The following is a 27,312-nucleotide window of genomic DNA, read 5'->3' on the forward strand; positions in this document are numbered from 1 at the left end:
CTCTGTATATTATAAATGAAACTAGTTAATGCTACACTGTGTTAATCTACTGTGATACTATATAAACTTTTCTTTTATTGAAATCTATATTATACATCTTGCAATTTTTTTACTATAACCCAACCCTAACCCATGGTCCGTGCGACCCCAACCCAACCCCAACCCAACCCTAAGCTTGGCGCTGACAAATGGGTTGGGGTTGGGTTGGGGTCGCAAAATTTCTAACCCAACCCCAACCACACCCCGACCCATTTGCCAGCGTACTCCTAAATACGCAGTCATAGCACCTTACTAAACGGCTTTAGATTCTAAAAGTATAGGTGTTGATACGGCTAAGGTATCGGAATCACCTTCGTTGCAACGAGTTGAAATGATTGTGATTGTTCTTGTTGTTCTATGGAGGTGGAGGGAGGTCGGCAGTAAGGCAGCAGCTAGAGCTCGGACCACACGGCTTAGTCAGCCGTGTAATCCAAGCTCGTGCATGCAGCAACCAGCTGCCTTATCTACCGCAGGTTCGATTCCCAACAATAGGCTCGACTCCTCTACGCTATCTATCGCGTTATCTTAAGGCGCTGTAGAAATTTGAGCTAGAACGGGAGAGAATTGTAAATTTAATATAACGTGTTTCCCATGCGAGTCGGCAACCCAAGCGAGTCGGCAGCTCTACCCCACCAACACGCCTTCGTAGCAACAACGCGTAATGTCTTAACAACGCAACGTCTAAATGTCCTACAACGAAGGAGATATATACCTTGCTATCTCTAATATTAATTTAAGGCAAATTCAAAGTGTAAAACGCGCTACTAAGATCTATAACGTCCCCTAAACAACAATCTAAGACCAACGCGCTGGACGACGCGCCCGACGCGACTGTGAACCAAACTTAAAGCGCCTTATAAAGCTAGAAAAGGAGGTGATTCTACAGAGCGTACTTAAAGCAAGTCTACGTAGCGTACCGCTAACGAAGGCTCTTGTACGAGATATAGCTAATAGACTACTTAGAGAGCGAGGTAGGAATGTAAAGGCACTAGTACACTGCAATAGTTAGGATGCCTCTAATAAGTGAGATTGTGTGTACAGATCTATATACAAGTACGAGGGGAACTTTATTATTCCTCGCACGGGCCAACTGCCAGCGTGGCACGTGATTGTATGGCACGTGATCGCGTGAGGGATCGTAGGTTTGATCCATCACAGGAAGCCTGTTAGTAAGCACTAGGTTAACAACTTTATTAAGCGCACACCTAAGCTTAAGAAGCGCTAGAGCCGTCTGTACGATCGCCAGCGAGCTACCTACAAAGACCTAGCGCCTATACTGCCCTAGTTCGAGCTTATTTAATTAATAAAGGCGAAGTACGGTATCCTTAATAAGGATACCTAGAACTTTGATGAATTAGGCTTCTTAATAGGCAAGATTACATCTTAGCTTGTAGTTATAGGCTTAGAGAAGCCTAGGAAAGCAAAGAAACTACAGCCTAGCGATCGTAAGTAGACTACCCTAGTACAAGCTATTGGCTGCAGGAGGAACAGGCGCGTATGCGAAGCGCAATTGAAGAGCTTATAAAGCGCAAGGGCCGGAAAAGGTGGTATATACGGGTAGAGGAGACCTTAATAGTTAGTAAGGTATTAGACTTAATTGCTGAGAGGCATAGATTTTGATTCCTGATTCATAATCAAATCAAATCTGCATAGTTGTCAACAATCAAGCCAATCCAAGCTGAGGCGTCAGATTGGATTGCTCGTTTTTTGAGAGCGTCAGCTTGGATTGTTAGGGCTAACAAGCTGAGATTGTAAGCTTAATTAAGGCTTAATTGATCGGCTTGATAACCTGTACTAGCGCTAGCCTTAGTGTTGAGTTTCGTCGTCCTAAGTCGCCAGCCCGCACAAAAGCTCCATATCGTCGTCTGCTGCCTCCTCCTCTACTACCTCGTCGTCGCCTCCGAGGCCAGCTCTTTGCCACCGTCGTACGCACTGTATTGCCGCTAGAAGTTGAGGTCCTAGACGTCGTCGTCGCGGCTCTAAGAGGTCGCCCAGCTCACTAAACAGGCGCTCACACTCACAGCTCGACGCTGGGATAGAGAGTACGTTAAGCGCAAGCTTACTAAGGCTAGGGTAGCAATCGCGCATGCTCACCCAGTACTTAATAGGGTTATCTGCGTGTTCTGTACCTCTCTTAGCTGCCGGCTCGCTGCGCTTCCACCTCTTAAACTTATCCTCGTTATCGGTAAGGCTGCTAGCAGTACTAGGATTAAGTATACTATTAATTGCGTCGTCTATATCGCTTAGGATTACTGCCGACGGCCTTACCGCGCGCGGTGAAGTGTTGTACTGCACCTAGAGCGCCTAAAAGCTGGCGTTGCTAGCCTCGAGCTAGTTAGGCTTCCTAGCCTACGCCTTATCGCAATAGTACTTATATATCAGATAGAGTATTGTAGCAGCGTAGTACGCGGGCGAGTCGTCTAGCTTAGAGTAGTAGTTATCGGCCTTCTGCTAAGCTGCGCGTAAGTTAATTATAATGTAATCCTTAGGCGACTTATCGTGCTCGTGTCAGATATTCACTCTCATCTGGAATACTGATGAAATAGGTAATAATGGTGATGATATTGATTGTTGATTGTTTGTTGGTTCTGTCTACGGTTGTGGGCACACCTGGGGGGTGCCAAGCCTTCCTGTGATCCGATTGGCTCTCTCAGATGCCGGGTCGCGCTAGTCTAACCCAGCGTCTGTACGCTCTCATCTTCAACAGTGCTATTATCTGACAGCTCGTTGTAGTTAACCGCCTTATACGCGTTAACGCGCTGCTCGTAGTAGGTAAGGAGGTATTCGAATATTAGAATTATCTCAGCAATAGCCCCAAAGCTGCCGCTTTTACCGCGCCCTTCGAGGCGCTTTGTAGCAGTCTTAAGCGGTTTTAAGATATCTATATACTTTGTAATTACTGCCTAATTAGCACCTGTAAGGCCGTCTGATCGCATCTACGGCTGCGCAACTAGCAGCTTATTGCCGCGACTTTGCGCAAACGTGTCCTCCCTTTGCACCCGCTGTATATAGTAAGTAGCGTAGGCGTTGACTGCAAATTGCAGCTTTACGGCACGCTTAAAGCATAAGTAGTACGAGTTCCACCGCGTGACAACGGGTTTAACAGGCTTAAGGATCTTACGATCGTCCGCTAACGCGCTAGACGGCAGCTTAGTGTAGGCGAGGCTACGCTGGCAAATGGGTCGGGGTGTGGTTGGGGTTGGGTTAGAAATTTTGCGACCCCAACCCAACCCCAACCCATTTGTCAGCGCCAAGCTTAGGGTTGGGTTGGGGTTGGGTTGGGGTCGCACGGACCATGGGTTAGGGTTGGGTTATAGTAAAAAAATTGCAAGATGTATAATATAGATTTCAATAAAAGAAAAGTTTATATAGTATCACAGTAGATTAACACAGTGTAGCATTAACTAGTTTCATTTATAATATACAGAGGCTTCGCCAGCTAGCATTTAAGCACGTGTATCTAGATATATCTTATAATCTAGAGAAAAGCTAGTAACTCGCGCGCAAAGTAGCGCCTAGCCAATTGAGAATCCTTCTCTTGAATAGTAACCCTCTTTGCGTGAATAGCATTGATGTTGCAGTCTATAAAAGTTATTAAATGAAAAATAGTATAGGGTAGATAGACTATACCCTCAAAATAACCAACTAAGAAAGCTTCTGTAGCTTCCTGAAGAGCTTCGATTGCAGATCGTTGAAAGCGGATATCGGCCTTGTGCACCTGTGCAAATTCGCGCACTACGCGGGAAAAGGGGAGTTTTCGCAAGAGTAGTTCAAAACCTCTCTGGTATCTCTTGATTTCCCGTAATGCGACAGCTAAGCTAAATTAGAAAATAGCTGTGATAAACGACTGTGATAACCTACTGCCGGCCTTAAACTTGCGCTTCTTCTTAACAGCTACAGGTGCCTTTCGCGTAGACTTTCCTGCTACTTGACGTCTAGCCTTACTAGCAAGGGCCTTCTGAGCCGGCTTGCCGCCAGTAACTGTCTTGCCATCAGGACCACCCCGGCCGGCTTTACCGGTGACCTTAGGCCGTGGTTTTGTCCTTGCCATTGCGTAGTAGAGTAGATGATGAACGTAGGCGACGTATGTGATTAATTACTGTGATAAATGTGGTCGACAATTAAGAAAGTAGTAGGCTGAAAGAGTTAGGTAGCTGGAAAGTTTGGGCGACGGCAATTTCCCGATTTCCGCACTAGTAAAGGCAGCAGCGCACGGACTGCATGACGTAATTTGCTGTTTCACGATCGCATACAACCATTTCTGTTGCAAAATCAGTAGCGAGCATATCATACAAACGTGTTAAACTGCTGTGATAAACGCCGAGCTCGCGCATGCGTGCAGCCCAAAAATGAAGGAATCATCGATGTGTTGATCATTTTGGGTAATTTCCGCGTTTTCGCGCTAGCGCAGGCAGCAGCGCACGGACCATTTCTAGGTGAGCATAATGCTGTCTACCCATTTCTCCAGCCCCTGACGCCCAGTAACTCCCAACACCTAATAACTCTCTTTACTACATTGAAAACACCCCATTTACAACAGCGCATTATCACAGTCCCCGCCATGCCTGTCGCGAAAGAGCAAGTCGGCGACGTACCTGAAGGCCTAGTTCCAGCCATCAAACTTGAACCTCCGCCTGGGTTCGAACAAGATGAGTGGGAGCAGCTTACCGATGTAATAATCACAGCCATTTATCACAGCTTATGCTAATATAAGCAGGGATTTGCGTGTGAAGCTGACGAGATTGACGGTATCTTAGATCAAAGAGGTAGTGGGGTTCACGAAAAGGCCGACCTATCAATTTGAGCGTCCCCTATACTGGCTCTCTGAGTGGTAGCGCCCGTGCTATTGCTCAACGTGAACGCAAAGCTCTTTTCGATAAAGAGGAGAAGGTACTTGAAAGCGTTAGAACAGCCGACCGCTCCGCGAAGTACCAACTGAAGAAATCGCTTTTGCAACAGCCTAAGTATAAATTAGCAAATAGTGCTAGACAGGCTAAGCTGCTAGAGAAAGAGTGGGATATACTTTCAGAGAAGCGGTTTACCCAGAAAAAGTCTGGTAAGTTATCACAGCTGTTTATCATAGACATCTGCTAATAGACTATCCCAAGTGGCGAAGGATATACTAGCAATACCAATTGCTCAGGTTGGGGTTGAAAGAGTTTTCAATGTTGCTAAGGATGTTATTGGTAGTCGGAGGCACCGACTATCTGCCCGGACAATACAGCAGATAATGGTTCTTAAGGATACAATATCTCAAGAGGAAGAACAGGGTCTAGACTACCTAGTTGCTCAATTAGGGGAGGATGGAGAGCCAATTGACGAGGTTAATGATCTTTTTGAGCTTCCAGCCTCGTTAGAGCATACCTTCGATATAGATGAGGAGAACCAGACTACAGAAGAAGAGTCGGAGGAAGAGGTCCAGGAGGAGCGTCAATTGCCACCTCGAAAGCGCCAGCGTCCTCAGCGCTACCGTGATAATTAGCTGTGTTAATATATCTCGTTTTATGTATCTACTATATCATCAACGTGTACACATTATCTTAATTAAGTGTTGTTCCGTTAAAGTACCCAAAAAATATAACCCAACCCCAACCCAACCCAACCCAACCCAAGCCCAACCCTACCACTTGGTCTGTGCGACCCCAGCCCAGCCCTAACCCATGGTCTGTGCGACCCCAACCCAACCCTAACCCATGGTCTGTGCGACCCCAACCCAACCCCAACCCAAGACTGGGTATACCCAACCCATTTGCCAGCGTATTTAGGAGCTAATAGCTTCCTATTAAAGAAGTTTCCGCGCTGCTTACAGTATGTAACTGTTCTTAATTAGCGGCGTAATATATACTCTTAGGTTAGAGCACGTTCTAGAAGAGTAATAACTAGGCTATTAGTTAAGTCCGCGTTTCTATTTAGGCGATCCGTAAGTTATGATCTAGGTAGCAGACTCCGCAACAATCAATCGATTGACATGATTGATTCCTATATAGGTTAAAGAATTACTTCATTAGGCAGCCTTTAACCTAGATAGGAATCAATCATGCCGATCCGATTGATTGTTGCGGAGTCTGCTAGGTAGTATAGGTGCTAGTAGGTTTCGCTTTGACATTATAGAGGTGTTTTCGTTAATAAGTTCTAATTTTTGCTCTCTCCTATTGTCAGATTATGATGGGTTATCAAAGACGGGGGTAGATTGTATTGTTCTGGTCTGATGTCGTGTTGTCTTGTTGCTGATCCAACGCAGTTGGATCAGTTGGATCGCGGTGGATCGTGCGCGCTGACTAATTTAACTGATCCACAGGATCCGGGTGCTCCGAACACCCAGATTTTGTCCACCACCCAAAATATGCCCATATTCTGACATATCTACACTAGATAGTAACTACGATTAATAAAGAACTGTAAAGACTATCTTCTGTCTGCGTTCGACTGCGACGTAGTCTCTCGTGACACGAAAGATCGACCTTAGACTTTTTCTTAGGAGGAGCTATATTAATGCTAGGAGGGAAAGAAACTCGACGGTATAAGAGAGTGAAGATTGTGGAAAGGAGGCGGGTCATCGTTAGAAATTTAATCGCCGCCAGTATTAGAATAGCACACACTAAGATCTATAGCGCATACATTTCCTAGTGCTCAATGTCCGTTAATAGTCTGAAGTGGGCTGTGGTGGGCGCTGTGCCGTTGTCAGATAATAGCACTGTTGAAGATGAGAGCGTACAGACGCTGGGTTAGACTAGCGCGACCCGGCATCTGAGAGAGCCAATCGGATCACAGGAAGGCTTGGCACCCCCTAGGTGTGCCCACAACCGTAGACAGAACCAACACACAATCAATAATCAATATCATCACGATCATTACCCATTTCATCAGTATTCCAGATAAGAGTGAATATCTGACAGCCGTAAACTAACAACAGCATCGCGATGACCGAAAACGGTCACTATACCAGTCAATTGACTTGGAAACGGTATAACTGTCGAGACGCGGTGAGAGCCTTCACTAGTATTCACGGTGAATCAGGCTTCCCGTGCTCTGATTGGCCAGGCACTGATTAGTCAGCTGCTCCGTGCGCGCACCATAGATATTCTCCCTTCTCCCGTAGCTCCAATACAACAAGTTCACGCACGTTTTCTCCACCTTCATCAATAACGAGAAGTGACGGATCGCGAAGGAGAACTTTTTCTCAAGATCCTATGGTCGTATGTGAAAGAACATGTTGTAATTAATGAATATAACTGAAAGTAGTAGTTTCTGGTGACTGCGCTTAGAACTACCAACTAGTAATATGGTACAATCGACACAACGAGGCGCCCAAAACTACCGAACAGACTTCACAGAATTACGACGCAGTAAATCTGCGATTGAATAGATACGCGCTGTTGTTAGAGCGCTACCTTCTCTACTTCTATAATGTCTTTATTATCCACAAAGTCAGCTTAGTGGGTTATTAGTGTTCTAGGACTCTACTCAAATAGTCTCAGTATCATCCTCGCTTACAGTAAGTAAGTTGAGTCTAGCTAAAATGCTCCGGGGCTGCGCTTCTACATGCGGTGGCTCTTCTGCAGTGGCGCTTCTGCGGTGGCGCTTCTGCGGTGACGCTTCTGCGGTGGCTCTTCTGCGGTGGCGCTTCTGCGGTGGCGCTTCTACGGCAACACTCTTAGCTCAGTGTTGTGGTCCTCGTTGCGCTGGTGTACTTCTGTCGTTGGTTGTTGTAACGGGCTGAGCCCTAGGTCACATGACTAGACCGCTGGCCTAGTCGCTTCCTTCCTTCTATCACTCCTTCCCCCAGCAGCCCGTGCACCGTGCGCCGCGCGCCAACCCAAACAAAGCGGGATGGCCGCCCACTTCCTCTTCTTCTCTTCATCTCGACTGTAAATAGCATCTGGATTAGGTAGCTGGAATACAGTACCTACAGACCGTTCACAGTTGTTGCTCATGCGACAAGTAATAGGGTTCGCGCATGAGCCTCCAGGGCTCGTCTTAGGAAAAAGCTTGTATAATGCATGGGATACAAGGTTTGGATTTGACAAAATCCAAGCTATCGAGTGTAGAGGTATTGAGCCTCAATTTCATGTTCCTGACTACCAAGACGCTAGTAAAAAGGAAGGGTCAAACAAAGTAAGTGCTCTAGTAAGCAACCGGCGCCCCTGTGGCGGTTGACGTATCAGGAGAATGAGGGGCTGTCCGTGTACGCACCTGCGGTACATCTATCATATCCCTCAATGGGCCTAATGTATCAGGACTTTCTCGATCCAACTTCGGTCCGTCTCGCACAAAGCTCAGGTATAAATATCTTCGTAGCACCCCGGCTTACAAAGATCGCAACAGTACCAAGACACAAGAAGAACCTCGTTATTGCCATTAACCCGTACAGTCGTACAAAGGCCTACCAACATTAACAGCCATCTACTTTTTCACTTTTACGACAACATAGGCACGTACCTTACCATCTCCCACCATTTCCCACAAGTCGCTATTATGAAGGCTTCTACAGCTACCCTACTTTTTACCGTATCACTCGCCCATGCCAAAGGACTTCCATCAAGACCTACAAAACAGCCAGCATGCGGTCTCCGCCCATTCTTAGCTTACGGCGACGTTCCGAGCTCTAAAACATCTGGATGCTACTCATGCAATGATCCATACCGCTATAAAAATCAACTTGAGGGCATATGGACCATGATACTTGTACTGGCGACGATAAAATGTGCACTCTTTATGTAAGTAGAAACAGCTTCAATATTCTCGCTTCAAGCATATCTTATCCCGAATATTAGCTGACTTATCCTAGTATCAGTGTTGTAGATGATGTGTTTATTTACATTCAACAAATTTTGAAGTTAGAACGCGGTACTATTGTTATACAAGTTAAGATTCTGTAGTGGTATATAGGAGAACGTATCGTATTTAACATCTATATCTAACAGTTATGGTCGACGAGCAAGACTAAGCATGACTGCGAGCTCACAGAGGCCAATTGACCCAATGAGTTGTCTTACGGGATAAAGAAATCTGCGCTCTAATTTGATGACCGTATGTTCTCGCTAAAAGTAATTTTGCCATTCCAGCATAACAGACTAGAAATCACCACTTCTACGATCCTCGTAGTAATACACCTTGCCCTCAAACAACCGCCTCGCTGTCCTCGAAACAACACACCGGTCCACAAAAGCAAACGCCTCAGAACACGTAGCCAAAACGTCAACATCAATCGAGCCAGCAGAGTGCGACAGACGCACCGTTCTCGGACTGGGCACCAGGCTAGAAGCAGAGGAAGATGGGTAATCAGAGTTTGATGGGCTTGGGGTGCGTTCCGGAGTGTTCCATTGAGACTCTGGGTCTTCTGGGAATTCCATCCTCTTGGGGGAGCTGGAGGCGAGTGCATGGGCAATAGTACCGTTGATGCATACAGCGGATGCGAGACAGGCAGCGCCAGTGAGTTGTAGACTAGGATGAGGCTTTCCCATGCTAAAAGCCTGGACATGTATGTCTGGTGTCCTACCCGCATCTTCGATACTGTCTGTCTTTGTCCGGGAAGACGAAGACGATAAAATTGCCAGTTTGGGTGTAGCGCGGACTTTTGCAGCAGCTTCCATGCTCGGTGCTAGTCCCATCAAGACTGCGCCCGCGCGTCGAATAGACTCCATATGTTTGAGATATTCCGGTGTGTCTTTGCCGGGTTCGATCTGAAGAAAGGCAGGTAATGTCGTCTTGTCGATGAGAACAAAGGGATTGGCGGCGTCTATCAGCGTGGCGGTAACACGGAAGCTGGGACCGTCTTTCTCTTGGACGCGGATGGTGTCGCTGCGTCTGCCGGTAGGAAAAAGCGTGCCGGTCATACTGCCTGCGGGGTCGATGAAGGCAACTTTGACTTCACTGCCAGTTCCTTTTACACCAGGAATCGCATAGTCTCCATCTTCGTTGAACGAGCCATGCTCGTCTACTTCGACAGTATCTACAATGACTCGGGATGTGTTGGTGTTGAATATCCGTACGTCGAGCTATAATGAGGAATGAGTATTGAGAAATAGAGTTCATCAGATATGCTGGCTTACAGTTCGGTCTCCAGGCACTGCGCGCACTAGACCTTCTTGAAGAGCAAAAGGTCCAACACCCGAACACATGTTCCCGCAGTTTCCGCTGAAATCCACCACCTCTTGTCCGACCGCTACCTGTACAAAGGTATAATCTACATCAACTCCCATTCGGGTCGATGGTGATATGACAGCAACCTTGGACGTTGTCGATGTCGCTCCTCCGACGCCGTCGATCTGGCGGACATCCGAACCATGTGAGCCCATGGCAGCCAATAGTGGACCTGCCCATGCTTCTTGGGAGGCTGGCAAATGATGACGATGGATGAAAAGACCCTTTGATGTACCAGCACGCATCAGAACGGCAGGTAGACTGCGTCTGATCCTTTTGGGGGCCCTTTCGCTAGCCATTGGTAGGAATGGGATCTGTATAGGTGAGAGGAGTGAGATTGTTGGGAGTCGTACGGTTTCGGTCACAACTCGGGCTTGGCAAAACAAACTCTTTTGCCGCATGTTGCGTCTGACATAGAGGGTTTCATCTCGTATAGCCATCTCTATATAGCTTTCTCTTTTTCAACTCGCGGAAACTTCAAACGGCATTCCCGCATGCGCTCCCGCGGGATCTTTTGGTGGAGACTCCGCCCGAGGCTTAGCCGCGGCTCCCAAGACTTGGCACATGAGGCGAATCTTTGCCGCAGGCTTAGCGTCCTTTACATGGCATCCCAGTCTAGTATCGGGAATTTGTCTAGCTCCGAGCCGTTGAACCCGTAAAGGAGATCGTCCACAGTCACCGGGTTTTCGTTGAATAGCTGCGGTTGGCCTTGGTATACCCAAGTCCCATTAGTGTCGTAGGAGATGTTGCTAGCGTCTTGCTGTCCAGAAACCGAAGCAACGCCGGGCATTTCCGAATGAGCGTAAGACCATTGTGATGGTATAGATCCCGCGGCTTCGGAAGAGTTGCCATGACCAGTCGGGCCTGCTGGCGCTGTGTGTACCGCTTGAGAGGTTTCCTGTTCTCGCTCACGAACGAAGCTCTGGATGATACCGTCGATGTCGAGGCTATGCAAGCTTGGCTCACGATCCGTCGATCTGCGTGATGATGTTCCTGGTGTATTCTCGTCACTACTGTCTCTATCGATATGAGTATCGTCGGGATTAGGTGAAGTAACCCCTAGCCTCTTCATCAGGTTCTGCACGATAGCGGTCGCACGCCGCACGGCCCAATTTGTCTCCTGGTTTTCACGGAAAACAGCTAAACAAGCGTATAGGTTGTTGTGGGCATGAGAGCCGGGCTCGCGCCTCGCAGCAATGCGAGCATGGATAGTTGCAGCAACATATGTCGCATAGGAGATGAGGTACGGAGCTCTTCGCACACTAAATGCTCTGTCGTATGCTCTTAACAGTTGTACAATATCATCAGCGGCAGTTGCGCACGCCATGAATGAGTTTACAGAGATTGAACGTGACGTGTTGTAGAGATGACCATCGGCCACGAAAGGGCGATGCAGAAGGATTGTCAAAACATTATACAGAGCACTGCAATTTTGTTAGTGCATCATTCATCCCCTAGATCTTGCGAAGCTTACTGCAAACTCAGCACATGTGGAGGTGGGGTTACAGGCGCCTTTTTTACATCAACAGCAAGATGTTCAGGTAGTCGGCTCCTCCATGTGGTCAGTTTTAGGTGAATACTTTCTAGCTTCGACGATAGCTCTCCAGGTGTTGAATCGAAGCTTCTTTCGGTATATATGGTGCTGAGTATGTCGCTCAGGATGACAGACAGTTGACAGAGATGCCGGAATGTGGAGACGCTATATGCGGGGGAGCCCAAATAAGCGGCATCTGATTGCGTGGAGTACGCGAAAGGAGTCCAATGCTCCAGCTCCTCATAAGTGTCCTGAAATTTGATGGGTACAAGCGTGTCTGATTCCTTGATGCTAACTGGTCGACCCTGGTATAGACTCTGAATCTTGTCAATGACTGGAGTTCTCGTTAGTCGAGTTAGCGTGGTATGATGAGAGGTATTCACCGAATGCAGCCCAAAAGACACGTCTTCGGATCTCATAGTCCTCGTCTGATAGTTTGCGAGTACCTGCAAGATCCACTGTATCTACATGTATACCGAGATCCACAATCATACGGAATGCCAGCCCTGCGTACAGCCATGCAGCACTTCTTTCATCCCCAAGGGCGAAAAGTGAATTGGTCATGACCAGCAATGCTTGAATCGTCGTAATCTCGCTCTTATCCAAAGAGCCTCCCAGAAGCTCACGTACTCTTTCGCGAAATTGCCAGCCAGCAGTACGCACATCGTCTGCTACTCGCCGGATTTCGTGGCGTGGACTGAATTTTGCCGCGCCAAAGTAGATCGCATTCAGAAGCAACTTGGAGAAGTAGGGTCCATTGCAAGCCATGTCACGCATAAACGCCGGACGGTAGGTAGCCAGAAACGAGTGATGCTGGCGGTTCCAATGCAATGAAAGTAGATGCATGCCTAATTCGGGCTCAACACCGTCAAAGTCGAGTTTTCCATGGCGAAAATTGACAGTTTCTAGCTGTCGCTGGCGCGCTGCTTCAGCAACGAGACCCCTTTCTATCCACTCGTCGGGCATTCGAGGATGCGCTTCAGCAGCAGATCGGTCGTGGGAGCCTTCGTCAAACAAGGCGCTTGTACGGCCATGATAGCTTGACGAGCCATTCGCCGCAACGACGATGCGCGACACACTATTGGGAGTAGGAGCAGCGGACTGGACGGAAGGAATCGAGTCAACGATAGAAGTTGCTGGCTCTACAGTTTTTTCTCGTCGCGGTGTCTTGCGCGGACGAGCGACTGTCTGATGGCCATCATCTATAGGCTCATAGTGGCACGTTGCACCGTGCGTCTTGCAGTTCGCACATTGTGGCTTCTCCGCACTACATTTGATCTGCGAGGTTCGATCAATATCTTCTCCGTTGATCAGGCTTGCTGTGACCAACCTTCCTCCGACGGCAGAAAGCACAGGCCTCGGCAGCCCTTTTGCGGGTACGACCAGTCCCAGTCACTACATGGCCTCCCGCGGGATTGTCGTTCGCACTCATTGCGTTGAGGAAAAGCCAGCGCGATGATGAATGACGGGTACCGCTCAGACGGGAACGAGAGAAGAGTCTGCCCGGAAGCGGGAACGAAATGACGCGTGACGGCAAAACGCCGACATCCCGCGGCAATGCTCCCGCTTGAACACGGCACGTAGGTGTCAAAATACTTGACAAACTAGTGTAAGAAGACCATTCATGGATTGTAGTCGCCAAACCCGCCTATTAGGTGCTTCCCTACAATGCTAATAGACGTTTTCGGCAACTACAGTGGCCTTTCTACACTAGTATGTCAAGTGTTTTATGATACCCGGGTGGCGGTAACCCGAGAACGCTTCCCGAACTCTATCGCAGTCTTATTGTCGGCCGGGTACTTCCCTTGATCAGTTGAGGACCAATGCATTCAAGGTATATACAGTCCCGACAGCTTGATACTATGGCGGATCTGGTCACCATCTTCCCCAAAGCACACTATCCACCATGAGCGCGTCATTGGTTCCCGTTCCCGTCGACACCAGACAATCATCCATTTCTCTGCAACAGACACCAAAGACAACTCCCAAAAAGCGCAGCCCACATCCTGTCGTTTCCCTCTTATCGGGTGCCATCGCTGGTGGTGTTGAGGCGACAACGACTTATCCATTCGAATTCGCCAAAACCCGCGCCCAACTCCAAGTGGGCGCTTCCGGTTCAAGAAACCCGTTCACGGTGCTTTCCCAAGTCGCTAAAAGCGAAGGGGTTGGTGCAATATACACAGGCTGCTCTACTTTGATTGTGGGAACTGCTTTCAAAGCCGGTGTTCGGTTTCTCTCTTTTGACTCTATCCGCAAACGCCTTGCCGATGAGCGCGGTGTTCTCTCTCCCGCACGAGGCTTGCTGGCCGGCATGTTGGCAGGCGCAGTCGAAAGTGTCGTCGCGGTCACACCAACAGAGCGTGTCAAGACTGCCCTGATCGACAACGCAAAGAGTGGTGGAGAGCGTTTTCGCGGAGGCTTCCATGCCTCCAGAGTTATTCTCCAGACGCATGGCATCGCTGGACTATACCGAGGTCTGATTTCTACAACCGCAAAGCAATCAGCCACATCAGCTGTTCGCATGGGCTCATATAACGTGCTGAAGGAATTCGCGCGACGGAAGAATCTACCACAGAACAGTGGCGTTACGTTTGGTATGGGTGCCATTGCTGGTATCATTACTGTTTATGCCACACAACCGTTTGACACTATCAAGACGCGCGCTCAAAGTGCACAAGGAGCCAGTACAATGGAGGCATTTCGAAGTGTGATGAGGAACGCAGGGGTACGTGGGTTTTGGAGTGGCAGTACAATGCGGTTGGGCAGGCTAGTCTTGAGCGGAGGCATTGTGTTTACCGTGTATGAGAAGGTTTCCGACTTATTAACCCCATCTTCATAATTTGGGGTTCCAGTACAAATAATGATCAATTCCGTTACATGCTTCGTGTTTGGCGTTCACGTGCAGCGTCTCTCAAACTAATTCGCATTGACGACACAAAGAAATCCTATATTGTAACTAGAGGAGTTGTAATAATACACACAATTTTACTTGTTAATCAACCTGTCCAAAATCCAGTGATCTTCCGTCGTGTGGGTCTATTGGCACCTGCAAAACGTTGCCGGGCCGCACCTGCCCACAACGATTCATCGTTGCTGCGAGCTTTCCCCTCCTGCAGCCTTTCTCCGTCCTTTGCAGACTTCCTCCACAAACACCGATAGCCCTACTACTGTTCCCGCGGCATCATGCATCCATCTCGCGCTGCAGGATAACAAACTCCTTTAGCCGCGGAACGGCAACATTCTAACCATCCCGCGGGAAGTGAACACCAGGATGGCGGGATCCTCGTGACGAACACGCCCGCTCGCTTAATCCCAAGAATCCTCCAAGCCAACGACTCTTGGAAATCGCCAAACTACCGAATAGACGCCGCACGTGGCGTCAAGTCCCCGCTGTCCAAACCGTTAGTTTCTGGGGCCCCCGCATTCTCGGCGTTTCCCCAGCTCTGGTACTGGATGGGAACGATGTCGTCCGGAGGAGAAGAACATGAGCTGGTTAGGTTATCGACGTAAATGCCGAGCTGCCGTGTAGTCAAGATGTCTATATATAATGGCACGCGACATCACGATGGGAGCAACACACTGTTCCACATCAGTTCATCTCATACACTGCTCTTGAAGCCATCGATACCTCCAAGCGGACAACATGGCTGAAAAACATGTCGAATCTATTGACGACAAGATGGCCAATGCCGAGTTCAAGGAGGTTCTCCCCGAGAACAATGGTCAGATCACGGCTCTCCAAATTCAAGCACGCTTCGACACTCTCCGTGATCTCGACGCAGACCAAATGGCTGCTCTGAACAAGAAACTCGTCAAGAAGCTTGACTGGAGATTGATGCCCTGCATCACACTCATGTTTCTCATGAAGTAAGACTCCAGTCCTTTCTGAAAACATATCGACAAGACTTACTCACCACCCCCAGCTATCTCGACCGTATCAACGTATCCAACGCGCGCCTCGCTGGACTCCAAGAAGACCTGAAAATGACCGACACACTCTGGAACGCCGGCATATCAACCTTCTACGTCGGATACCTCGTTGGTCAAGTCCCTGGTAACCTATGGCTTGCCAAAGCCGACCCTCGATGGCTTCTTCCGTCTATGATGATGGCGTGGAGTATCGGCACCATATGCATGCCAGCTATGACGAACGGTGCGGGATTTGCCGTATGTCGTTTCTTCATCGGTCTGTCCGAAGCCCCGTTCTTCCCTGGTATCACGCTTAGTAAGTATTTTCCTTGCCAACCTCCCGGGTAACATGAGATACTTGGCATACCAGTGTACAAAAGCCACTGTAGTCGCCAGACACGCCTATCAGGTGCTTACACACTCTGTCAAGTATCTCATGTCACCCAGACGCCACCATAACACACAGCCGCATAGACTAACACAAACCAGTGACATCCTCCTGGTACACCAAAGAAGAGAACCCAATGCGAATGGCCATCTGGCACGCCGGTAATACCATGTCCAACATCCTCTCCGGCTTCCTTGCCGCAGCTATCTTAGAGAACATGGGTGGCATCCTGTCGCTGAAATCCTGGCAATGGTTCTTCATTATAGAGGGGGCAGTATCCATCCTCGTAGCCGCATCAGCATATTTCATACTCCCTTCCTGGCCACACAACACGCGGTGGCTATCACCTGAAGAATCCGAAATGGCCCAGTACCGGGTCCAAGTCTCCAACGGCGGCCACTACGAAGAAGTAGGCGGAACATGGGACGGACTGAAACAAGCAGCCAAAGACCCGTTCACCTGGTACTTTTGTCTCATGCACTTTGCCCTCGTCACAGCACAGAGTTTCAAGGACTTTTTACCATCGGTACGTTTCGCACACCAAACAACCCCTTTTGTCATATATCACTAACGAGACGATTTGTAGATTATGAAAACTTTCAACTTCTCAAAACTGACAACGTACCTCATCCAAGCGCCCCCCTACGCCATCGCCTACGCCGTCGCCTGCGCCCTAGCCTACACCTCGGGCCGAACGCAAGAATCAACCTTCCACATCATCGGCCCCATCATCATGAGCGCCGCGGGTTGCAGCATGTTAATCGGCACCTTGAACATCGGCGCCCGCTACTTCGGGCTCATCTTGCTCATCAGCGGGACTTACTCCGGTCTAAACCTGCAGTTGAGCTGGGAGACGACGCTTGTTCCCGCGCCGCGCAGTAAAAAGGCGGCGCTGATTGCGATAGCGAATTGTATTAGTCAGACGAGTCATTGGTTTAGTCCGTATTTCTTCCCGACGAGCCAGGAGCCGTTTTATCGGCTGGGGGGCGGGTTGATTCTTTTTGGGTGTGTGGCGTGTGTTGCGTCGGCGTTGTTGGTTAGGGCGAGGGCAAAGGGGTTGAATAGGGAGTTGGATGAGGCGGAGGGGTGGGAGGAGGGGTGCGGGGTGGAGAAGGGGTGGAGGTTTGCTTATTAGATGTGTAATATTGTTGTTTGCCTTTTGTGGTAGTTTTAAGAGACATGATAGTATTCTTCAGAGCTCCATCATATCCTGTTCGTCGTACTCTAGCTCGTCTCGATCATCTTCCACTCTCGTCAAGTTGACTCTGAAAGCAGACAACTCCAACGCCCCGAACGATCCATCTTCCCGTTCATTCCAGAAGACCGCTTCATTGAACGGTATACCCGCATAACTCGTCGTTTCGTAATTCTCCATGCAAAAGTCATCCCAAACAGCTCCCACACCCACATCGCGCTCCTCAACAATCATAGCGCGCCACTCCTCTCCTTCCGATTTCTCCTCGTTGCGGTACTGAAGAGTGGGACTCATATGAAAAAAGAAATGTGGCGGCATCGTGGCTTTGACAAGAGGAGCCTCGTACATATCTGTTCCATTCGATACCCAGCTTGCGATTACTAAACCGCGACTGTCCGCTTTGAGCGTAACTGTAGAATTGAGCTTAGAATCTCTAGCGCGATATGTCCCAGCGTAACGCTCGTTCAGCTGGCGGATGGCAAGTTTCTCAGCAGCCTGTACCATGGTAACGGTAACGACGTCCCGAATCGTGGAAAAGATTCCACTGGGACCAGCAACAAGAATAGTGATGCCCAAGTCGTATTCTGGCACTGTCATGATAACAGATGTGTAACCTGGCAGTCCGCCGCCTTTAGTAATAAAGCGTACCGTGCGTTTCGAGTCTTTAAGTATACGATCCGTTTGGAAGATCTCCCACGGCATACCGTAAAACGAGTTCAACCCCCGAGAAGGTGAGACGGGATGTATCCAATTTACAGCAGGCGTAAGAGCGTTGAAATGCGTCAAAACATAGCGAAGATACTTGGACAGGTCCTGCGAGGAGCTATAGATTCCACCCGTGGGGTTTTGAACGCCTTCATCGACATCCCAGAATTGGTCGCCGGATGGAATGACGCCGACGGAGTCGGGTGGTAGTGAGAAGGTGCTGGTGGACATGTTCAGGGGTTTGAAGATGGCTTCGTCAATGTAGGATTCATAGGTTTGGTTCCTCACACGCGATATGACGAGGCCGAGGATTTCATAGGCGATGTTGGAGTAGGTGGACGCTTGGTTAGGTGCGAATAGTGGGCGAAATTGCTTGAGTCTTCTGAATAAATCTACGTAGAGCTTTGTCAGTAAAAAGCCTTTTTTGGCATTGAAGAGCGCACCTTTGGCTGTACAAGGCGTTTCGTAATTCGGCGAGTACTCATCGCATGCTGGCAGGCCTTCTCTGGATACATCAGGCGGCAGACCCACCTCGGTGGGATCGAAATCATCATTGATGATGTCGCTCTGCGCCCCTAGGAAATAAATCAGCTTGCGTACCTTGGTCCGTTTGACATGCTTGGAAGATATTCTGATCATCATCATAGGGCAGCTTACACTCGCGTGGGATGCCGCTCAGTTGACTAGTCAGGCTACGCAGTGTGATATCTTTCCACGGTATACCGCCATTTGACTTATCTCCCAACTCTTTCAGATACGTATTGACCGTATCGTCTAAGCTCAAATTACCAGCCTCGTGTTGATACAACATGCCGAGAACAGTAAACGTCTTCGTTATGCTAGCGATACGGTAGAGTGCATCACCATTGACCAGCGGAATATCGGGCCTCGAAGCATTGCGCTTGCGGGCTGTATGGTGCAGCGACCACAGAATTTCTTTCGAAGAGGTAATTTCTACAGAGAAAGAAGTTGGGGCATACTCTGGTGCTGCGATGGCTACTGTAAGCGCTGTGTCCATCGACTCGAACGCCTCTTGGAGGAGAGGATCGTAGGCATCGTATGTAGGTGGAGGATGCGCGACATTGGGCTCGAAGCACTTTGCGCTGGCGAAAGCAGCGAATAACGGGGTCAAAAAGTGTATCAACATGGTGTTGAGTGGGGTGTTTACATGATATACCAAGATAGCAATGCAGGAGCGCCTCGTTGTACAGCATCCCCGCATCACAGGAGCTTGGACCGTGTGGCTTGACAGATCGGCGATGCACCTGCAACTCCCTCTGTATTTCTATGTAATGTACCCGTCTTCTTATCTCTTTCGAGGCCTCTGGATATGCGTACCTCTTTCCTCGGAACCGCGCAGATTAAGCTGTTGATGGCTGTCGGAACATGGCGACACTTCCGCCCCTACCTTGACCACTTGACGCGTCAATGCGGTGTCACGCCATCACGTGCGATAATAAGGATGCAGATGCTAGAAGACACCCTGTAAGAGCATCGCTTTTGCATTCTTAGTTATCTTTCAGACAATTCGATATTCCGCACAATATTCTTTTAGCCTAGACAAGCTTCATGCTAAATACGTGCTTGCATTAATGTAAGAGTACGTCGCAAATATTTCGCCTAGCTAGGCCATGATGCGATTCCTCTCGCGATCGACCGTCCCATGGTTGGCATATCAGTACCATATTCCGCTCTCAAATTGGTAGGCGAAAAATCTAGTCATTAAATAGAGAACGAACCATGGTTCATACCACAATGTGCCCACTCTTAAGTGGAACTACCTTTTCACAATTATATAAAACCCCGACGATGTTTCCTTTCAACAGCAGCAAATATCTCACCAACATCCTTCACAAACTCATCACACCTTACGAACGCATCGAGAAACCATTTCCACCACTCTACAACGCTACCAGTCAAAATGTCTTACATACCACTTCTTCACCCATGCGACCGTATGGATCGACAAACGGCCCGCATCATCGAACTCGAGGACAAGATTGCCGTTTACGAGAGTCGAGACAATGACCAAGACGGCAGGATACGCAACTGCATGATTGTCATGATTGGTGGCCTCTTCTTCTTTTTCGGCATATCCAAAATGTTTTCTCTGGATGGTACACAAGGCTTGCTATGCGCAGGAATCTTTCTAATTGTAAGAAGCTCTTTACGGTACGTAAGTGGGACATGGCTGACTAAGTAAATAGTGCGGCGGCATACTTTGTCTGGAGTTCTGTCTTCACCGAGTACGAAACGTCGCCATTAAGGAACCCACAGAAGTAAATATATACGACAGCATTTACTATCTCGACTGAGAGACACAGGGGTGGTGGATGGAGAGGGAGATGTGGTAGTTGAAGCAAGCAACGCATGCTTGGGAGCCGAATATGGGTCGTTTTGGTGGTATTTCATTTCAATCCATAGAGACGTTTGAATCTGCAATTTGTCATCTCCATGCAAAGTGATAAAGTCCCTCGTAAAGGTCCAAGTGATGCAGCTCGAAGCAGGTATTGTCAATAGTTCCAAGCGTCAGACTGACATGCCACCCTGTAGGTAGTGGCGCAGTCCAACGGCGCCAGGACTAAAAGAGATGTAGAAGCAGTCGCTAATGCGCCAAGACTGCAGGCGTGATGACGTACCCCGCGTCGTCGCATCCGCGTCTACCACCATCCTCCTCGCCAACTATGGAGTTGTTACGAGTTTTTGGTTCTGGCATGCTTCATCCCACACAGCCATGTCAACGACGAAACCTCTCACGCCCGCGCAAACGCACGCCCTGTTCGACATCCTGATCCACCACCAGGTCTACTCTGAAATCGAAGCCTTCAAATACCCCTCTACCATCGACCAGTATGGCTACCCGTTCCGGAAAGCTGATGGCGTGCAATCGACAAGCCCGTTGTTGCAGAACATGCTCAACAAGTTCGCGCTGTGTAATCCTGCCATACGGAACTTTGGCGAAAGCTGGTGGGCCGACAAGATCCAGACGCTGGTTCAGAGAATGGCAGAGGCGGAACTGAGTGAGAGTTATGACAAGGGCGCAATTGGCAGTCGGAAGGCGCTTGCGACAGCCGCGAGCAGCATTGCCGAATATGTTGCTAGAGGCATGCTAGGCGGCTATGCGGCCAAGCAGCAGACCCAAGGCAAAAACGAGTACGATACGAACAACCCAGAAGACGTTATACGCGGTTTTGAAGATTTGGTGCGTGACGCGATATACGGCGATGCTCTGGATGATTTGTATGAAAAGGTCAAGGCCACACCGAGGCTGGAAGACCATACGAGTTGCCTCCAAGCAGCTCATGAATATATGTTGTTGAAGTAGGTATTTCCACGTCTGTGTAGGCATTGCTAACAAGCGCAGTGCTGCATCCTTCCTCCACCACATCTTCATCATGTCACCCGACGGCCAGTACCTCGTTCGACTCATCGAGAACCTGCATCGCCTCATCCCATATACTGTCGTCAAGCAGACGTTGCGCGTCGGGAACGCAGCTACCATGATCAACGGCATGGTCAGACTGGTACTCGCAAAGCTATCTGTAACGGCCATGACCAACTGGATAGGTCTCACCAACAATACCAACGACGGCATGAACCTTTTACAACAGATCATATCTACGGTATTGGCATGGGATACATCCGAGTTCCAGAAGCGCGCATCAAAGCTCGAGTCTTCGCGCGATGCACCGGATAAGAAGGTCTTCAAGGCTCTCAAGACTTTCGTTTACGCTTCAAGAGACAGGCACGAGGCGGCCAGGAGCCAATCCATGTCTGAATCCAAATCCATCGTAGCCGTCGTTCTAGAGACGTCCGATCCGCCCTTCAAAATTGATGCAGAGACTCTCAACGAACACCAACATAATGTAGCCATGGAATATCTCAGCACATACCTCTCAATCCGTGACCGGGAAGAACTTACAAAGGTCCTTTGCAAATCCAATCCCGATGTCTTGACTTCCACGGTTCGAGATGCAGTCGCAGGCATGGATCCCGTCATCCGGGCGATACACAATGCGGTTGATCTATCGGGAACTGTCACGGACGCAGAAGCCTTCATCACAGATCTGATCAAAACTGCCAAGCCGAGGAAGAAGGGCAGCAAGAGTCGGGAGAATTCAAAGTCACGCGCTCCCTCACCGGACCCTGCCAGTATACTTGACCAGGAACCCAGCGACGCCCCCACCGTAGAAGACTTTGTACAGCTACTCAGAAAGCATGCGCCGTCGATGCACAAGTTCCTGCATCAAGTCACCAAGAACGCACCAGATCTCGCCAAAGACTACCTCGTATATGCCAAGCGCATCTTCTCCGAGTTCCGCGTCGACGCCCGTGCCAAAGAAGCGGAAGAAAGAGGCGAAGGAGGAGCAGGCAACATGACAGCACCGCTCCATTCCCTCTTCTCAACACTCAGCAAAGAAAAGCAAGAAGAACTCAAAACACTCCTCGACAAGCACGAGAAGCACCTATCCACACTCAAATCAACATCACACACGCGTCTAGAATCCATCATGAGGCCCTCCTCATCTTCACAAACTGCCAGAGGAACGACACACGGCCCTGGCATGTACCTCAGCCGGTGGAACGCCCTTCTCGATAGCACGCTCATCTCCCCCGCCACCATCCACGGCCCCATCCGCAAGGGCTGGGAAGTCAAAGGCGAGCTTGATGGCAAGGGTCTCAAGACAAGCTCTTCCTTACTCGATAGAGCCACTAAGCGCGATAGAGTCAGCGCGATGATGGCAGAGGGCACGGGAGACAGAGTCGATCGCAAAGAACGCAAGCGAGACGGGCTGGAAGAGGAAAGCATGGAAGTGGTATGGGAAGGCATGAGAGATGGTTGGGTGGGGGTATGTCGGGGTCTTGAAATCATGGGTCCGGATTAGCATTTGTTCAAGCGTATAGTAACTAGCATGCGCCGTTGGACGGATTGTATGTATGTAGAGGAGACGTTTATCCTACACCGATCGATCGATATCGTTCGTATAAATATATTGGGCCGAGCCACATTGTGGCGTTTTTCGCAGTGGCTTAGCTGTATTTACGCATGTACACGAACGGGAAAACCAGATTTGTTTATCGGGCCTATTATGCCGTTTCTAGATTTACTTAGATAGTCAGCCACCTGTGCCGCCTGTGTGTTTTCCTTACCCGCACACACCACAGGCGAAATCTCCGAGACTCCCCGTCGCCGAGGGTAGCGGACGTGGGTATACGTAGGTACACTTTGTATGTGGTGCCGTCATTTCTCCTACTAATATATATATATACATGCGATTGTTTGGCTACGTTAAGTATACCACGCCACCGCTTTCGTCTCCGTTTTACTTGCTTTTATAGTAAGTAGGTAGTTACTCACATGCATCACATCACATCAAATCACATCATTTCACATTACCTACCTACCCGCCTATTCCAAAGTCGACCGTCGACCGTCAAACGTACAGTACACACCCAAGTAAGCGGAACCGGAACCGGAACTGGAACCACAATACTCCCGAACTTCCAGCACCACGCACCTACACCACGGAACAAGCTCGCTGACCCTGGCATCAATCTCCCCTTGGCATATTTACCTTGGTGGGGGGGAAAAGCTTCTTTTACCCCCCTTAGTCTCCTGTAAAGTAAGGACCTCGTGATTTGGTGGTTTTCCAAGGGGGTGAGACAATGTTCGTTATGCGACTTACTTTACGTGCGTAAGTACCGTATGTAGATGCTGTTTTGAAGCCTTCAGGGGGGGGGGTTTAGTCCGTGGCGGAGGCGGAGACGGAGACACGGATGTAGGGACGGAGTGTGGTTCGGATGATGAGTTGGGCCGGTGATCGAGGGGATGGATGGATGGGAATGGGTGAGAGCTGGTGAGTGGGGGTATGGGGTTGGTGTTTGACATTGCGGTGTGACGATATCAGAAAGAGGTGTGTAGTAGTGGTATGTATATACGCAAACCATACCTTGTTGAGTGTGAGTTATTTTCTTTTTTTATTATTATTTCAGGCGTGGTGTAGATGCGTGTGTGCAATGCGTGTGTGTGCAATGGTTTAGTAATACATGTATGCTAGAAAACAAACCGCACGCGCGCGTGACAATAAGAAAAGGAGAAAAATGGCTATGATGTCGTGGTATCTTGAGTATGCAAAAGAAAAAGAAAAAGGAGAAGAAAAAGAAACGGGAACAGATAGGGAAAAGGAAGGGAATGTCATCTTCCATGTAACCTTGCGAACGCAACACCCACCACCCGGCAACCAACCAACGGAAAAGCCGACCCAAACCCCTTCTTTCATCAACCAAACCAACCCAACAAAAGAAACAATACGCCTGTTGTGTATATCCAAAATGCCTCCCTGCAGCACACACGCTTCCAAGTTGCAAGCCCCTCATCGTCTACTATGACATGACCGCCTTATGCAGCGCCTCCACATCCGGAACGCGGAAGCCCATTTGGCCGTCCTCCCACGCCACAGTCCCCACACTACACGTCCACGCTACAACCACCATGCGCGCGACAAAGGCAACAGTAGCCACATCAAGCGGCAACTCCATCTTGAGGACCTGCTCAACCTGCCTAGCTAGACTAGGTTCCTTGTCGCTGGACGATGCCGAGCTAGCGTCGGTGTGTACGGTGTGGTTTGAGATGGTACTTAGACGGTTGTTGGAGCGCCGACGACCGCTGGCGTTTGGTGAGAGGTGTGTATCCTTTGAGGCGGGTGTGGTTTCAGGTATCGGGTACGTGGTTGAGCAGATTGAAGTTTTTCGAGGGCTGGCGGTGCTGTGTGCGGCTACGGCTTGTTCGTAACTGCGTTGGAGTTCTACTTTTGTCGCTGTTTGCACGGCTTCTAGGATGTCCTGGCCTTTCATGTCTGGTACAAGGGCCATGAGGCGCTCGAGTAGTGTCACGTACCGTGACATGCGGGCTGTTTTGTCGGCGAGCGTGTCTGCTGTGCTGGCGTCGTTTGCGAGTCTGCCTAGGCGTTCGCGCTCGCGGTAGAGTGCACCGGCGTTCTGGGGCTCGTATAGCGGCCCGAATATGTTGTGTTGAGGCGCGTGGCGGTGCACTTTGTCGACTAGCCCCTCTAATCGCTGGAGTAGCTTTCCCTGCGGTAAGCCGGCCGACGCGATGAATCGTATCGTCTTGATTAGCGGTGCTGAAGCAAGAGGTGCGAGACCTCCTGAGAATGGCAGTGCTGCGATGGCGTCTAGTAGTGTTGTGGAAGGTTGTACTTCGGTCGATGTAGCGAGGATGTGGAATCTGGACTCGCGCGAGCTGGGGAGCGAGGCAAGGAACTTGGCTTGTGGTGTGCGTGCGACGTATGGGTGGGCGTACAGGGATGCGCCGGCTTGTAGAGCTTCGAAAGACTCCTCGGTGATGAGAATGCTGTAAACGCCAATCTTGTCTTGTGAGTATGGCAGAGAGCCGGCGGCAAGATGCTTTGCGAATAGTGGTGAGACGGCTGAACGTTGAGCATGCCGCCGCGATCTACCCATCTTGTTCTGTTGTAGGGTAACATGGTACTTGCACTTGTCCGTCGATTCGGTCAGTATGGAGATACCGTATGCGCCCGCATCCGACGAGTCCTGAGTAGTGTTTCCGGTTATCTCTGTCCCAAGAATAATAGAGAGCGCTGCGAGTTCTGAAGGCGTGACCTTTATGCTCCACAAATCGTCCTGGTACTTGGCAGTTTGGCCCTCTCGGACCCAGGACTTTTGAGAAGCCTTTTGGGTACCAGCGTCTGGTAGTCCACTACGCATAGAAACGAAGAGAGCCGCTGATCTCTTCACTGATAACGCTCTTGTCAAACCCATCTCTGCCGCCGATAGATCCAAGCTCTTCCTATTCAACTTTATGCTACTATCAGGCCGTCTGTTCATCACGGACCTCGTGCGACCAACGCTGCCGCCAAGCGCAGGTCTAGCAGTGGGTCTCTTCATGTTTGCAAGAAACTTGGTCATGTCCCCAGGGTACGAAGCTCGTTCGGCTCGAAGTTTGTCGGCGAAAGCATTGTACAAGGTCTCGAGTGGTATTGGTCCAGGGGTGCCCTGGAGATTGGCGAACAACGCGGAGGAAAACAGACCCTCATCCCCGGCTTTGATGATGCCCGACAAACTTGGAACCCAATAAATCTTGTTTACATCGCTCTTTGGCGTCACCAGGCGTTTCCAGGCGCTCGATATGTGTGAAAATTGGACTTGTCGTTCAGTCTTCCCGTCGGCGGTAAGCGGCTTGCCATCTGCACTGAGCATGTCCTTTTCCGTCACGGTAGGTTTTGCGTGTCTGGACTGCAGGAAGCGTGTAACGAGTGCCATGGCAGCTAGGAAGAAGACAAGAGGAATGACGGAGGCTGCAACAATTTCGTTTGAACGCATGGTCAGTAGGCGGGCGCTGTACTTTTATACAGATGTAGCTGGTTGTTGGTAGATGACTGGACCCTTGTCGATCGGCCAGGGCCCAAGGCCAGGCCCAATCGGACATGTGGGAAGCTGCCACTCAAGCTTCGAAATCGCGCTCTCGGACGAGCTGGCTGCCGTTTCCTTGCAGATGAAGATACCAGGACCAGGATTGCGAATGAGCGCAAATCATGCCTCCTTGAGCTCTTCTCTGAGCGCTTCGCTCCGTTTCGTTGGTCACATGTCCTGACCGCGAAAGTAGGGCGCCGAATGTCGAGTGATTACAAACAAAGTTTACACGTTTCTTCGTCCACCAGTACCCTTTGAGAAGATGTTCAGTGGCTGTTTGGAGCCAATTGCAAGCTACACAAAGCATCATGTCTGACCGTTGGTTGCCTGTGGCCGCCAGTAGGATATGTATCTGGCCCCCCAGCCTGAGGTAAGATCTGGACAAGACGGTCAAGCAACGCAAATCGTGACGTTCCCACAACCCCACAGGCTGCAGCAAACCTTTGCTCGCCAGTCCTGAAACTCTTATGCCCTGCAGATGGGTAGATCACTACGGACGGTCGGATGGCGACGGCATCGTCAAAGGCTTGCGCACTCGGATCCTGGAACACCAACCTTGCGGGCGAAGATGACGATGACGAAAGGGCCTTGGGAGCGGTCAAAGCGACCGTAGACGCGGGACCGTTGCAACGCGACTTTAGTGGTCGCAATGCCATGTGCGTGGTCGCGAGATGAGACATGTCATGCAAGACGCCTTGCAAGCTGACAACGAAGAGGTGAACCTTGCAAAGTAACGTACGCTAGGAGAAGACGGTCGCAGCCCTGTGCCTGTCTGTCAATCCGCATCTCTCGACTGTCATCATCGTTCCCATTCTTGGCAAACAGGCGTGCTTCATTTACTGTCCGCTCCACAGGCAAGAGAAAAAAAATTGATTTCCGATATGTGTGGTGTGGTTTAGCATGTGGAACCTACATCCGAGCATGCGGATGCTCGCAGTCCGAGAGACC

General features: G+C 49.7%; 11 protein-coding genes across 11 annotated transcripts; 6 read left to right on the forward strand and 5 right to left on the reverse strand.

Moving 5' to 3' along the window:
- Window positions 1–3,517: 3,517 nt before the first annotated feature.
- Window positions 3,518–4,090, reverse strand: PtrM4_098860 (HHT1, Histones H3 and H4; the record flags this gene model as incomplete). The annotated part of the gene is made up of 3 exons (XM_001933755.2): window positions 3,518–3,621; window positions 3,670–3,852; window positions 3,901–4,090. The coding sequence occupies 3 exons, from the start codon at window positions 4,088–4,090 to the stop codon at window positions 3,518–3,520; spliced, it is 477 nt and encodes a 158-aa protein (XP_001933790.2).
- A 510-nt stretch (window positions 4,091–4,600) lies between these two features.
- Window positions 4,601–5,521, forward strand: PtrM4_098870 (Dimer-Tnp-hAT domain containing protein; the record flags this gene model as incomplete). Its single annotated transcript, XM_066107283.1, has 4 exons — window positions 4,601–4,711; window positions 4,757–4,787; window positions 4,826–5,095; window positions 5,148–5,521. The coding sequence occupies 4 exons, from the start codon at window positions 4,601–4,603 to the stop codon at window positions 5,519–5,521; spliced, it is 786 nt and encodes a 261-aa protein (XP_065962951.1).
- A 2,993-nt stretch (window positions 5,522–8,514) lies between these two features.
- PtrM4_098880 (uncharacterized protein) lies at window positions 8,515–8,918 on the forward strand (the record flags this gene model as incomplete). Its single annotated transcript, XM_066107284.1, has 2 exons — window positions 8,515–8,756; window positions 8,828–8,918. The coding sequence occupies 2 exons, from the start codon at window positions 8,515–8,517 to the stop codon at window positions 8,916–8,918; spliced, it is 333 nt and encodes a 110-aa protein (XP_065962952.1).
- Window positions 8,919–9,113: 195 nt separating this feature from the next.
- On the reverse strand, window positions 9,114–10,427 carry PtrM4_098890 (PrpF domain containing protein; the record flags this gene model as incomplete). Its single annotated transcript, XM_066107285.1, has 2 exons — window positions 9,114–10,037; window positions 10,092–10,427. 2 exons carry the CDS (start codon window positions 10,425–10,427, stop codon window positions 9,114–9,116), a joined length of 1,260 nt encoding a protein of 419 aa, XP_065962953.1.
- Window positions 10,428–10,780: 353 nt separating this feature from the next.
- PtrM4_098900 (nitrate assimilation regulatory protein nirA) lies at window positions 10,781–13,148 on the reverse strand (the record flags this gene model as incomplete). Its single annotated transcript, XM_066107286.1, has 4 exons — window positions 10,781–11,606; window positions 11,657–12,050; window positions 12,100–12,994; window positions 13,047–13,148. 4 exons carry the CDS (start codon window positions 13,146–13,148, stop codon window positions 10,781–10,783), a joined length of 2,217 nt encoding a protein of 738 aa, XP_065962954.1.
- A 474-nt stretch (window positions 13,149–13,622) lies between these two features.
- PtrM4_098910 (tricarboxylate transport protein, mitochondrial precursor) lies at window positions 13,623–14,555 on the forward strand (the record flags this gene model as incomplete). The annotated part of the gene is made up of 1 exon (XM_001933752.1): window positions 13,623–14,555. One exon carries the CDS (start codon window positions 13,623–13,625, stop codon window positions 14,553–14,555), a length of 933 nt encoding a protein of 310 aa, XP_001933787.1.
- Window positions 14,556–15,359: 804 nt separating this feature from the next.
- Window positions 15,360–16,584, forward strand: PtrM4_098920 (UhpC, Sugar phosphate permease; the record flags this gene model as incomplete). The annotated part of the gene is made up of 3 exons (XM_001933751.2): window positions 15,360–15,583; window positions 15,640–15,941; window positions 16,115–16,584. The coding sequence occupies 3 exons, from the start codon at window positions 15,360–15,362 to the stop codon at window positions 16,582–16,584; spliced, it is 996 nt and encodes a 331-aa protein (XP_001933786.2).
- Window positions 16,585–17,205: 621 nt separating this feature from the next.
- PtrM4_098930 (penicillin binding protein) lies at window positions 17,206–19,060 on the reverse strand (the record flags this gene model as incomplete). The annotated part of the gene is made up of 3 exons (XM_066107287.1): window positions 17,206–18,305; window positions 18,357–18,488; window positions 18,571–19,060. 3 exons carry the CDS (start codon window positions 19,058–19,060, stop codon window positions 17,206–17,208), a joined length of 1,722 nt encoding a protein of 573 aa, XP_065962955.1.
- Window positions 19,061–19,834: 774 nt separating this feature from the next.
- On the forward strand, window positions 19,835–20,196 carry PtrM4_098940 (uncharacterized protein; the record flags this gene model as incomplete). Its single annotated transcript, XM_066107288.1, has 2 exons — window positions 19,835–20,085; window positions 20,121–20,196. 2 exons carry the CDS (start codon window positions 19,835–19,837, stop codon window positions 20,194–20,196), a joined length of 327 nt encoding a protein of 108 aa, XP_065962956.1.
- A 451-nt stretch (window positions 20,197–20,647) lies between these two features.
- On the forward strand, window positions 20,648–22,799 carry PtrM4_098950 (DUF3818 multi-domain protein; the record flags this gene model as incomplete). Its single annotated transcript, XM_066107289.1, has 2 exons — window positions 20,648–21,234; window positions 21,278–22,799. The coding sequence occupies 2 exons, from the start codon at window positions 20,648–20,650 to the stop codon at window positions 22,797–22,799; spliced, it is 2,109 nt and encodes a 702-aa protein (XP_065962957.1).
- A 1,498-nt stretch (window positions 22,800–24,297) lies between these two features.
- Window positions 24,298–26,274, reverse strand: PtrM4_098960 (uncharacterized protein; the record flags this gene model as incomplete). The annotated part of the gene is made up of 1 exon (XM_066107290.1): window positions 24,298–26,274. The coding sequence occupies one exon, from the start codon at window positions 26,272–26,274 to the stop codon at window positions 24,298–24,300; it is 1,977 nt and encodes a 658-aa protein (XP_065962958.1).
- Between the last annotated feature and the right edge of the window lie 1,038 nt (window positions 26,275–27,312).

The sequence above is a fragment of the Pyrenophora tritici-repentis genome, chromosome 4 (assembly GCF_003171515.1).
Source record: "Pyrenophora tritici-repentis strain M4 chromosome 4, whole genome shotgun sequence".
Lineage (NCBI taxonomy): Eukaryota > Fungi > Ascomycota > Dothideomycetes > Pleosporales > Pleosporaceae > Pyrenophora > Pyrenophora tritici-repentis.